We start from the raw sequence: 13,485 nt of genomic DNA, 5'->3' as shown, positions 1-13,485 counted from the left end.
AATGAAATTATACCCATTTATTTACTGACATTTTCAGTAAATATTTACTGACATTAACCTGTTTTCAATCACAGACTGTTATACATAAGTCACTCAGAAAAGCCCATCTGCCTGTCTTCAAAACCACTAGTTTTGCAGCTGAATAATTTACTTTTTAACACTAAAAGTTCTCAAATTGCAGGGAGGAGTCACACAAGAATGGTTTAACAAAACCATAAAAAGAAGGAAAATAATTAGGAAATATTTATGGTATTTTGGACATGTTCAGCAAATTACAAACATTTTTCTGTGATCAGTTGATTTTTTCATATACAGCAATGCTTAGGTAATATTTCCAGGCCTAACAGTAATCACAGCAAAAACATGGAAGTGCATTTTGTATTTTGGCACTAGAATTTGCAGAAATTCCATCAAACAATTGAAATGGAATGATTCCCTAAATGCACTTTTGCTGTTGATTGCTGATAGATTGCTTACATGAAAATGCTTGTAAAACTTTTTTTTTTTTTACAATTATTAGCTGCAAATGTTCAAATAGATAGTACTTAAAACCATAAATTTCATGACTGGTATTGTCCCGAAAATATTTGAAAGTACAGATATCCCTGTAATTAAGCTTTCCATATAATACCATTTGTTGACAATTAAAAATCAATACTCTTATATTTTGCTTGAAAAATAGATAATATTGCAGTTCATGTGAAAAATGGTCTGAGCAATTCCAAATATAGACCAGTGGACTACCAGCAATTATATGCAGTTACTGAAGCCAAAAAACTAGCATCTGCTGCTATTCAGTTAAAGGTATGTCAAATTTCATTCTTCACAGTTCTTTACAAATATCTAGTACTAAGACAGCTATGTAAGTTTTAGAGAATTAATTTTGTGTGAAAAAATAGTCTTGCATGTGATGTTAAAACATGAGATTCTTGTGTATTTCTTGCATTCTTTTCGTGAATTGTTTTCAAACAATTAAAATCCCAATGGAGATGGATACTCTTTTATTAGAATAAATCATCATCATCATCAATTGTATTTATTGATGACCCTGGGGACACATGATGTTGTGCCCTGAGGTGGCCCAGGCAACCTATGGCTACTGGAGTGGGTGTTGGATTCTGTGCATATAGCTATAATTCTGTTTATATTGATGCTATTGATGCCTGTCTACTTGTTTTGTTTTGTTGTCTGTCTCAGCCCTTCTAGACTGTGAGCTGTTGTTAGGTAAGGATTGTCTCTTTGTTGCCAAATTGTACTTTCTAAGCGATCAGTAAATATGATTGAATGAAAGAATGAATGAATGAATGCAGTGCCAGCTAACTGCATCTGACTACCTGCAAAAAGGACTGTGGTAGATTTTTCCCACCTTGTTAGGTGACAAACGTGGGCAGATCTCTGGGCTCCATGCTGGATGGCATGGAGGGGTAATAATAATAATAATAATGGCATTTATTAAGCACTTACTATGTGCAAAGCACTTTTCTAAACACTGGGGAGGTTACAAGGTGATCAGGTTGTCCCACAGGGGGCTCACAGTCTTAATCCCCATTTTCCAGAGAAGTTAAGTGACTTGCCCAAAGTCACACAGCTGACAATTGGTGGGGCCGGGATTTGAACCCATGACCTCTGACTCCAAAGCCCGGGCTCTTTCCACTTGAGCCAAGCTGCTTCTCCAGGGTTGGGATAGACTGTTCTAGACTGTTTTAGACTGTGAGCCCACTGTTGGGTAGGGACTGTCTCTATATGTTGCCAACTTGTACTTCCCAAGCGCTTGGTACAGCGCTCTGCACACAGTAAGCGCTCAATAAATACAATTGATGATGATGATGATGGATAGGGTGGCGAGGACATGAAAGCCAAGGATGCCTGCAGGGAGTAGGAAGCACAGCATGGATTTGGGAGCCTGCAGGGAGCAAAGATCAGGTGGCGGAGCCATGCAGCCATAACTCACTTGTTGGGCTCTGGAGAAGCAAGGCCCTGAGCCCCAGAGAGAAGAAGCCTGGGCCCTAGGCTACTAGTCAAGGACGAATGATGGAGCAAATCTCCAACATAAATACCGACGATGACGGTGGACCAGAGATGATGGACAGCAGAGGCTGGCGCCACGGCTTGGAATTGCCTTTTGGGGTTAAAGTTTCTTGACTCTGATCGCTCCTAACATCTGGTAGCAGAATTGAAAAAAATGCAGACAAAGCATGAAGTGAGACGTGGAAGAGCCCTAACTTCATAAGATATTCTCGAGTTAGTGGCTTTACCAATCAAAAACTCTATTTGAAAGAAAATCAAATGGAGTTAAATGTAGAATATTGAAGTTATCTATCTTGTATTGTAAAACGAGTTGGGTCAAGCAGGGTATTCAGACCTTTTCAATTTTCAATTCATAGCTGGAACTTCTAAACTGCATTAGCTCATCCTTTGGTTATTCAGGCTTCAGGCCAGAAAAGCAAGCTATTTGAAAGAAAAGGCAGCATTGTGAGTGAGCAAACCCTTTATTGTATAGTGTCCTAGATTGCCAAAGGTATAATAACTTTTCAGAACAATTGTTGTTCATCATTTGGAAGGGCTCATTCAAGACTTTACACAAAGTGTAAACCTCATATCTTTGGTATTTCACTTTGAAATGCCTGTTTAGGTCGAATGGCAGTAAAGCCATTGTGCCAGAATCCCAGCCAAAATATTTTCTGATGTTCTACTTCATTAACCTGGCATTCTATAAAGACCTTGGCTTTCATGTCTCTTCCATCTTTTTAACACTTATAAAGAGTCATATGATGCATGATATAGTTGCTGACAGCCTAAAAATCAGTGAAACCGAAAGCCGTATACTTCCGAGATCTTCACATAACCAAAGTACTGGATATCTTGTGAAAATCAGGTTGAGGATAAAGGAATTTTGGGATTGTTTAGATGATGTCATACTATAAACTCCATGAACTAAGGATAATTATAATAATTGTGGTATTTAAGTGCATCTTATGTGCCTGGCACTGTACTAAATAAACACTGGCGTGGGTATAAGATAATCACTTTGAACACTGTCCCCATCCCACATGGGACTCACAATCTAAGGGGGCGGGGGGGGGAGAACAGGCATTTAACTCCCATTTCATAGAAGGAAAGACTGAGACACAGACAAGTTAAATGACTAAAATATCAAGGTCACACAGTGGCAAAGCTGGGATTAGAACACATGTCCCCTGCCTTTCTTATTTTCAAATGATATTTGTTAAACACTATGTGCCAGGCACTGTACTAAGTTCTAGGGTTATTATTATTATCAGGTGCTGTCAAGTCATTTCCAATTCACAGAGACTCAATGGATATATTTTCTCTAGTACGTCCTGTCTTCTGCCATAATCTGTAACCTTGCTAAGGAATCTTAATCCCCATTTTACAGATGAGATAATTTCTCTGTGCTTCAGTTAAGTGACTTGCCCAAGGTCACACAGCAGGCAAGTGGCAGAGCCATGATTAAGACCCTGAGCCCCATGTGGGACAGGGACTGTGTCCAAACTGATTAGCTGTTATCTAACCCAGCGCTTAGAACACAGTAAGTGCTTATGAAATACCATTATTATTATATAATACATAATAATTATATAATAATATAAGGATAATGATAATAAAAAAGACTAGGTCCATCCTGATTACCTTGTGTCTATCGTAGCACTTGCAGTGCTTGGCACATATTAAGCACTTAACAAATACCACAATTATAATTTATTATTGGATTCATATTGTGCACTATTATTCCAGAAATCTGGCTTAATGGCACATAAATTATTTGCTAGTATACCAGAGAGTAAGTGAATATACATTTTCTCAAACTTGCTTCAACTTCAAAACTGCTAGATTCCTGGTCATGTGGTTTTTGCATTAAAGAAAGCTTTTATTTCAAAATTCAAAAATTAAGGAAGCACATCAGGCTTAGAGAGCTGGCCTTTCTTTTAAATTTTATTACAAATATGCATTTGTAATAAAGTCAAACTGAGAGAATAGGTGAACTGACCAATAGCAAATCTCTCCAAAAAATAGCTCTCCCCTAGAGCAAAACCAAGAAATCATGTAAATTAGGACATCCGGTCAAAATATCTCTTGAATTCTTCAGAAGAAAATAAATATACTCTAATGCAATTTAAGATATCAGAAACCTTTTGATCCAGATCAGAATGAACTCATGAGTGATTTCAAATCAGCCACTTGAGGCCTCTATCCGGAGAGAAAGCAGTGAAACTAAATGGCTTTTGCAGAATGGCTTTTGATGCTCTATAGTATTTCGCTTAGTACAGTAAGCGCTTAGTACAGTGCTCTGCACACAGTAAGCACTCAGTAAATACTATTGATTGATTTCGAGACCAGCTCATCTCAAAGTATTGTACTTGCTGCTGTTGATGATGCTGTAAGTAATATGGCCTTACCATATTTTAAGTTGTAGTCAATTAGCCATGGCCAAGTTAGTTCAGCATCCATAAACTCAAGATTCCTTAGGTGGATGGTCCATTTGCTAAACTAACTATGTGACTCTTTTCATGCCTTTCAGAAGGATTCTTTTATATTTATTTGGAAACGAGCCAGAGACGTAAATAGAAATGAATTCCTTTCAATTTGGTCAAAAGTTGAAGACTAGTTCCAGATTTTAGCCCCAAGTAGTGGCGTGATCATCTCAGAGTTAGCAGCAAGAGAAGCAGCATGGCCTAGTGGAAAGAGCATGGCCTGGGAATCAGAGGATGATGATGATGATGGCATTTGTTACGCGCTTACTATGTGTAAAGCACTGTTCTTAGCGCTGGGGGAGGTTACAAGGTGATCAGGTTGTCCCACAGGGGGCTCACAGTTTTAATCCCCATTTCACAGATGAGGTAACTGAGGCACAGAGAAGTGAAGTGACTTGCCCAAAGTCACACAGCTGACAGTTGGCAGAGCCGGGATTTGAACCCATGATCTCTGACTCCAAAGCCCGTGCTCTTTCGACTGAGCCATGCTGCTTCTCCAACCCAGAGGACCTGGGTTATAATTCAGGGATTATAATCCAGGGATTATAACCCAGAGGACCTGGGTTATAATCCCGACTCTGCTGCTTGTTTGCTCTGTGACCTTGGGCAAATCACTTAACTTCCCCTTCCCTCAGTTGCTTCATCTATGAAATGGGGATTAATGAACCCTGTGTGGGACAGGGGCTGTGACCAACCTGATTATCTGGTATCTACCCCAGGTTTAGTACAGTGCCTGGTGCGTAGTAAGTGCATAACAAATGCCATTATAAAAAAAGGACAAGGAATAATAACAATAATAATAATGGTATTTTTTAAGCACTTATTATGTGCCAAGCACTGTTGTAAGCACTGAGATTGATACAAGGTTATCAGGTCATCCCATGTGGGGCTTACAGTCTTATTCCCCATTTTACAGATGAGGTAACTGAGGCACAGAGGAGTTAAGTGACTTGCCCAAAGTCACACAGCTGACAAGTGGCGGAGCAGGGATTAGAACTCACGTCCTCTGACTCCCAAGCCCGGGCTCTTTCAACTAAACCATGCTGCTTCTCACTGATGAGATCCTGGCCACAAGTGTTAATTTACTTATTGATGGCAATGACTGCAGGGATCTCAGAGCAACCCCTACTCTGTGCTTCTGATGGGGAGAGAAATATCACATGGCTAGCAGGCTCCAGGTCATGGGTTCAAATCCCTGCTCCGCCAACTGTCAGCTGTGTGACTTCGGGCAAGTCACTTCACTTCTCTGGGCCTCAGTTCCCACATCTGTAAAATGGGGATTAAAACTGTAAGCCCCATGTGGGACAACCTGATTACCTTGTATCTACCCCAGCATGTAGAACAGTGCTTTGCACATAGTAAGCGCTTAATAAATGCCATTATTATTATTATTATTATTGAGGCTTTTTTCCTCAGGAGATCAAAATCGGGTCCACTTTACTGTATAACCCCAAATGAGGATCAAAATCAGTCATCTTGCATTTAGTGCCATAAATGGAGGGTATGGAATTAGGATCCAGTTTCTCGGACTTGTGTAGGCGCCAGCGAACATGGCTGAGCCAGATTCTCCAACCAGACAAGATCGAAGTTAGGATTTTATTGGAACCACAAATTGGAAAAACTCATGATGGTAACTACTTAAGTCAAGGTTTGCAAGGTACTAGTTTAAACCACTGAGGTTAACACCTTCTAGATCTTCTAGACTGTGAGCCCGTTGTTGGGTAGGGACCGTCTCTGTATGTTGCCAACTTGTACTTCCCAAGTGCTTAGTACAGTGCTCTCCACACAGTAAGCACTCAATAAATATGATTGAATGAATGAATGAACACTGTAAGGACAAAGCTGAGGAGTTGATGACCAGAAGTCAGATACCTTATGGTAACCTAAGAGCCTTGTTTGGAGAAAAAGCTGGGAAATAGAGTTTAGTCTAAAACAACTGTCCAACTTGTGATATTGACCAAAGTAACCTAGCCTAGTTTCCTTTTTTATCATCATCACCATCATCATCAATCGTAATTATTGAGCACTTAGTGTGTGCAGAGCACTGTACTAAGTGCTTGGGAAGTACAAGTTGGCAACATATAGAGACGGTCCCTACCCAACAGTGGGCTCACAGTCTAAAAGGGGGAGACAGAGAACAAAACCAAACATACTAACAAAATAAAATAAATAGAATAGATATGTACAAGTAAAATAAATAAATAAATAAATAGGGTAATAAATATGTACAAGCATATATACATATATACAGGTGCTGTGGGGAAGGGAAGGAGGTAAGATGGGGGCATGGAGAGGGGGACGAGGGGGAGAGGAAGATATAACATAGGTAGACATATATAAATTTTACATGTGAAGAGTTATTTTGGCTGGGTCTCAGAGCAGTGGGCTGACTGCATGCCCCCCAGGAAAGCAGCGTGGCTCAGTGGAAAGAGCACGGGCTTTGGAGTCAGAGGTCATGGGTTCGAATCCCAGCTCTGCCAACTGTCAGCTGTGTGACTTTGGGCAAGTCACTTAACTTCTCTGTGCCTCAGTTCCCTCATCTGTAAAATGGGGATGAAGACTGTGAGCCCCCCGTGGGACAACCTGATCACCTTGTAACCTCTTCAGCGCTTAGAACAGTGCTTTGCACATAGTAAGCGCTTAATAAATGCTATTATTATTGTTATTATTATTATTGGCTGAAGAGTCAGTGTCTTTCCAGAATGTTCCCAGTGACGCTGGGTGGAGCTGGCCCCCTGTCAGGCCTGTGACCATACTCTGTAGTAGAGACTACCTGATGTGGCTCTCACAATCAGAACTGAGAGCCTGAAGAAAAGGATAGAATTTCCTGCCTTTTAATAATAATAATAATAATAATAATAATTGCGGTATTTAAGTGCTTACTGTGTGCCAGGCACTAGACTAAGCTTTGGGGTTGATGAAATCATATTGGGTTGGAAACAATCCCCATCCCATGTAGGGCTCATAGTTTCAATCCCCATTTTACAGATGAGGTATTTGAGGCCCAGAGAAGTGAAGTGACTTGTCCAAGGTCACACAGCAGACAAGTGGCAGAGACAGGATTAGAACCCATGACCTTCTCTATCCACTGCGCCGTGCTGCTCCTCTGCTGCTGCTGCTTTTTGGAGCAGATGCAAGAGCCAAAGGACTTGAAAAAGCAACCTGGTGTAAATGGCGGAGATTTCCATTCTTTCCATGACTCTTAAGGCCTTTTGTGGAAGAGGGCGGGAGGCATGGATCTGCTAAACAGCTTGGACAATAAGAGCTGTTTCATCTAAATCCCAGGAATCCATAGGGGTAGCTGTGTAGGCTCACCTTGCCTCCTCCATACAAAGTGAAATCACGCTCAAATAAAGCTGACTGGGACTTAAAGCCAGGTACAGGATTGCTGCCTGGAGCTTGTCCAGTGCTGGGTTGGGCCCAAGATTTCAACCCCTTCAGAGGGGCCCACAGCCCAACAAAGTCAGGGAAAAACCTGCCCAGCTTCCCCGCAGGGGATACTAACCCCAGTGTGCATAATCATAATTTGGACCTCAACCATCTTCTCTGCTGCCCCTTTTTTAATTTTCCCTGCAGACTAGTATGAAACCTCCATTGGCATTGATCAGGCCGTTGATTACACCAGTCTTTTATACCTTTTTTTCGGCTAATGCTATTAAAATCTCTCCCGCTTTGTAAATTGAATGTGCAAGGCCTCAATTTTTAGATTTCAGATCCTCAGCTAGGATTTGTCACCAAAAAGTCCAATAGTAATAATAATAATAATGATGATGATGGTAATGGTTAAGTCCTTACTATGTGTCAAGCACTGTTCTAAGTGCTGAGGTAGATACAGGTTAATCAGGTCAGGCACAGTCGTTGCCCCACATGGAGCTCGCGGTCTATGTAGGAGGGAGAACAGGTATCAAAATCCCAGTTTATAGATGGGGTAACTGAGGCACAGAGAATTTGAGTGATTTGCCCAAGGTTTTAGAGCAGGAAAGTGGCAAAGCTGGGACAAGAACCCAGGTCCTTTGACTTCTGGGTCCCTGCTCTTTCCACTTGGCCACACTGCCCCTTACACACAGAATAACATCAAATTTACCTCTCCTTTTGGGAACAGCAGAAAGATTGGGGAGAGAAAGTGGATCAGAAGAGGTATTGGAGACAAGGCCACGTTTCTCACAGTTCTCAATCACATGGCAGGCCAGTGGCAGAGCACGTTTCTCTCCCCATTCCCAGCCTCCTGCCCTTACTGTTCTCACAGGTCAAGCTCTCTAGTTACCTTTCTAAACAATGTTCCTTCTCCCTTCAACCATCCTCACCGGGCCCTGTCATTGGATGGGGCCTTTAGTCTCTTTTAAATAATTTGTGTGTTTCCAAGGGTGAAGAATTTCCAAGAAGGTTTTCGAAGTAGGTAGTTTGGATCCAAGGGTATTACGTGCATTGTTTTAGAGACGTCAGCTTGGCAGGTCTTCCACTGATTTCTATTTTGGGTATTACATTCCCAACTGACTATGCTTTCTTTTTTCTCTCTTTATGAATATATACTTATCTGTTTTTATTTCATTTTCCTTTACATTTGAAAATGCTGCTGCTGACGATGTTTCTTTCCATGTGAATGAATGGGACTGCCAAGTCCAGTACGTGATCTGCAGACCTGTCCAGTTGGGACACGCATAATCTATACACTGTTTAGTTATCCTTGTGGAACATGTTACTATATGCTACTGTCACAGACTGACACCTCTGTTTAAAACAAACCAACTACCCTATATCTGTTTGCTACATGCTGGTTGAAGGTCTGCTGATATTGCTTCTTAACTGGGAACAGTCATGCCATAGAATTATCGTCTTAGGGGCTTTTTTATTGATTTTTCTTTGCTCACTCAGAGGTCCTTTCCATTTCGTTTGGTGTATCAGAACTGTTTGGGTATCCGTCTTCCACCCACAGCCAGGCTGAGCTCAAGAATATATGTTGTCAGTGATCATGTTTTGCCATGGGATGTTGTGTATGGAACAGAACAGAACAGAGATTTATTTATTTATATGAATGTCAATCTCCTTGTGTCTAGTCTCTAAGCTTGTTGTTGTGGACAGGGAATGTGTCTGTTTATTGTTGTACTGTAATCTCCCAAGCACTTAGGACAGTGCTGTGCACACAGTAAGCGTTCAATAAATGCAAATGAATGAATGAGATAATGCTGAAACAAACTGCTCAAGAAACTTGTTGGGTCATCTGTGGCAGGGTCAAGCCTCACTTGCTGTAGGACTTTTGATGATGGCCCTATCCTGTTTAACTGGAAGTTTCCCAGAATACCATAACTCCAGTTTAGACCTTTCTTTTTCTCTCTAAAAACATGGCTCCCTTTATTAACAAAAACAACGATAATAATATTAGTGACATTTAAGCACTTTCTGTGAGCCAAGCACTGTACTAAGTGCTGGAGTAAGATGATCAATTCAGACAGTTCCTGTCCATCATCAAGCTCACAGTCTACAGAAGGGGGAGAACAGATATTTAATACCCATTTTACAGCTGAAGAAACTGAGGCACATAATTTATGTGGCAAGCACAAAATCACATGGTGGGCAAGTGGCAGAGCTGGAATTAGAACTCAGGTCCTCTGTCTCTCAGGTCCGTGCTCTTTCCAGTAGGCCACAATGCTCCCAAGAGTGAAATAGCCAGACCAAAACTAAAACTCATCCCTTTTTTACTGCATGGTTAATGAGAAATGGTTCTAGCATGGTGTTATCCACAAGTGATCGTATTATTGGCTCTTTGTAACTTTCCCTGAGCCTCTGGATGTTTTTTGTAAGACTGAGGAGTCTGATATAAAGTTTTGGTGCTGTTCCTGGCTCTTCTAGATGCTCTGCTGAAAAGATCATGTCATCCTTATTATTTTCCAGCTCATATCCCGATTGAAGTTCCCACATTTCACAGTTAACAGTGCTGGGAGCAACCAGTTTAATTAACCATGAACTTGCCCCTGGTAAGAAATCACTGAGATATTTCTTCAGGTGCTGCAGTGAGCTCCCTCATCCCATGGCTGTCTTTGGTACTCAATGAGAAAAATTCTTGTCACTCTGCTGCCACAACTTTCTTTGCAGGTGTTTTGATTCTCCATGAGCTTCCCAATAAAATGCACCTACCCGCTCCCAGGTCTATCATTAAGGCGATGTCCTATTTCTTCAAATAGGGCAGTTAAAGATGGTTTTTAATTCCAGGATATTTAAAAATAAACTCTCGTGAGGAGATTTTGTTCTTTGTCTTTCAAAAATCAGCACTTAGTTTCTTTCAGAGCATTCATATGCAGTATGGGTGTGTGCTCCTACACTCCTCGTTAGCTTTGAATAAAGTTGTTGAATAAAAATGACTTAGAACCTAACTATGGCACATGCTCTTCACATCAAGACATAACGTTTTGCTGTAAAATAAACACACAGAGTATGTTTTTCTTCAGTTTAGCACTGAGGCTGAGAGAAAGAAGAATAATAGTGAATTTGCAAAACAGCAGAATATTTAGAAGAGACTGGAAGCCCCAAATGAAAAATTGTTCTTTATTTTGACTTTTGCAGTTTTCTTAATTGGGCATGCTCTCTGCCCAGAGGCAGGAACATTGATTTTTTTTACACTGTAAAAATTGTCCATTGTTTCCACAAACTGACACTCATTTATTTTTGCTCTTACTCAACTTGAGTCAAAGCAATTTCAAATTTATAGTAATACCTATCTATGGCTAACCAGCCTTTGAGGTGCCAGATATCATCAGTTGAAACAATCCAAATGCTCTTTAAAATGGTCATCAATAAAACAGAGAAATCCTAGAATGCTTGCTTGAATTAGACTTCTCTGTGTAAATAAAACAGACTTGGTATTTGATAAATGTGGTCTGCTGGTTTCTAAACTGATTATATTTCTGTACTGTATTGCATGACTACAATACCTCTGGAAACCCATCAAAAGCTAGAGAAGCAGCGTGGCTCAGTGGAAAGAGCCCGGGCTTTGGAGTCAGAGGTCATGGGTTCAAATCCCGGCTCTGCCACTTGTCAGCTGTGTGACTTTGGGCAAGTCATTTAACTTCTCTGTGCCAGTTACCTCATCTGAAAATCCAGTTCTCTGACCTGTAGTCTGTAGAGCTGGGTGCAATATATCCACAGAGAGAAGACTCTGGAGTTTATGAAGGGGAGAATCTGCCCTCTGTATTCTTTCCCCATGAACACCTAGCGTAATATCATTCACAAAGCCCATTATGGCAGGCCACTATCACCTTCCCCCAGCCCCAGGAATTCTGGTGAATGGTATTTTTTAGGCAGGGGGCTAGAGGTGAGGTTATAGACTGCTTTTCCAATATTGCTGACCTTGGCAGTTTCCTGCATGTATCTCTGGAATAGTAGGAAAACTGCATTACCTGAATGATGCTAAGCCTAGGGAGCCATTGTGATAATTGTGATATCTGTATTATGTACCAAGCACTGGAGTAGATATAAGATAATCAGGTCAGACAGTTCCCATTCCACATGGGGCTAACAGTCTAACTAGGAGGGAGACTCTAAGCTCGCTGTGGGCAGGGAAAGTGTCTGCAAACTCTGTTGTATTGTCCTCTCCCAAGCGCTTAATACAGCGCTCTGCACATAGAAAGTGCTCAACACATATCATTGAAGATATCAAATCCTCATTTTGCTGATGAGGAAACTGTGGCACAGAGAAGTTAAGTGATTTGCCCAAAGTGACACAGATAACAAGTGGAGGAGCCAGGACTAGAACCCAGTTTGTCCGACTCTCTGGCCTGGGTTCTTTCCACTGGGACACACTGGTTCCCCAGAAAAGAAGCAGGAGTAAGTTGGACTATATAGACGTGGTGCTAGGGAGAACAGAGGGCTGTTATGGGCAGGGATTGTCTCTATTGTTGTATCGTACTTTCCAAACAGTACAGTGATCTGCAAACAGTAAATACGATTGAATGAATGAATGAATGACTGGAGAGAGGGCGTTTGCCAACCTGCGTTTGAGAGAGTTCACTGTTTTGTAGGCCAGAGACTGGAGGTGAAATTACAGAGTAGCCTTTACCTGAAGTATAATTGTCAGTTACATTTTAACTAAATAAGGGCTGATGAGGGTAGAGTCAGTGAAGTTTTTAATCAGGGTCAAGTAGGAAGCTAATTTCGTAATTCACTTTTATACAGGAGAACAAGAGCAAAGTAAGAGAGTAGCAAAGAGCTTGTTGGGGAGTAAGTAGAGGATTCAAGAGGAGCCTCGGAAGAAACCTGCAATCAGCAGCTGTGGTCCCACGGGTTTTTTTTTCTGGACTTGGGGCAATCCCGCAGCTCAGTCAACAAAGACTCTTAACCTGTGACTGTTGGCTTGGCCCAACTGCTGAATTCTGGGCCCTCTTTAGAGGCCAAGAGCAAAGGGAGCATGAATCATTAATTAGAGAGGCCCTCATCAGGGCTAAGCTGAGAACATCTTGTGCCTGAAAGAGACTGGCAACTTTCCACCCCTTTTTGAGGTAGCTGTCTCCAGTGGGAATTGCTGAGAGACTTGCACCCCTTTCTGTCACTTCTAAATGGGCTTAACATTTTCTGTGGTCCAGTGAAAGGAGCAGAGACAACTGAAACAAGGGAAGTAGTGCTTATTCAAACAGGCATTTGTAAAGTTGTGGATCACATAGGCAATGATTCCAGAGGTGAGCTAACCAGGGGTGGGGTGGGGGGAGCAAGTATCTTTCAGTATGGCCGGGGAGAGTGTCATGTTTTTACTACGCCAATATGCACATTTTTGCGCCTCCAATGTACCTGCCTTTACCACACCAGTGTACTAGTCCCACACGCTCTCAGAATAACGATATCCTCCTCCTGCTGCTGAATCTCTCTTCCCTTTCTCTTCTCTTTCCATTCCCTTATTCAGTAGCCCAAGTCCCAGATGCAGGCTCTTGGGCCTTTGAAACAAGACAGGGCACTTGAGGTCAGATAAGCATGTTCAGGGAAATTAGGAGTTGCTGTGAAAATTCAA

The 13,485-nt window shown here is 41.5% G+C and overlaps 1 protein-coding gene across 2 annotated transcripts in view; it reads left to right on the top strand.

Moving 5' to 3' along the window:
* Window positions 1-13,485, top strand: part of CCDC148 (coiled-coil domain containing 148) — a 147,846-nt gene that overhangs the window by 44,983 nt on the left and 89,378 nt on the right. For both annotated transcript variants that reach the window (XM_038751570.1, XM_038751572.1), the window contains one exon: window positions 683-804. In XM_038751570.1, the coding sequence (XP_038607498.1) occupies window positions 683-804 (122 nt within the window). The remainder of the gene's footprint in view (window positions 1-682; window positions 805-13,485) is intronic.

The sequence above is a fragment of the Tachyglossus aculeatus genome, chromosome 9, assembly GCF_015852505.1.
Source record: "Tachyglossus aculeatus isolate mTacAcu1 chromosome 9, mTacAcu1.pri, whole genome shotgun sequence".
NCBI classification, from domain to species: domain Eukaryota; kingdom Metazoa; phylum Chordata; class Mammalia; order Monotremata; family Tachyglossidae; genus Tachyglossus; species Tachyglossus aculeatus.
Note: the sequence above shows the minus strand (reverse complement) of the source record. Positions and strands in the feature narration are given on the sequence as shown.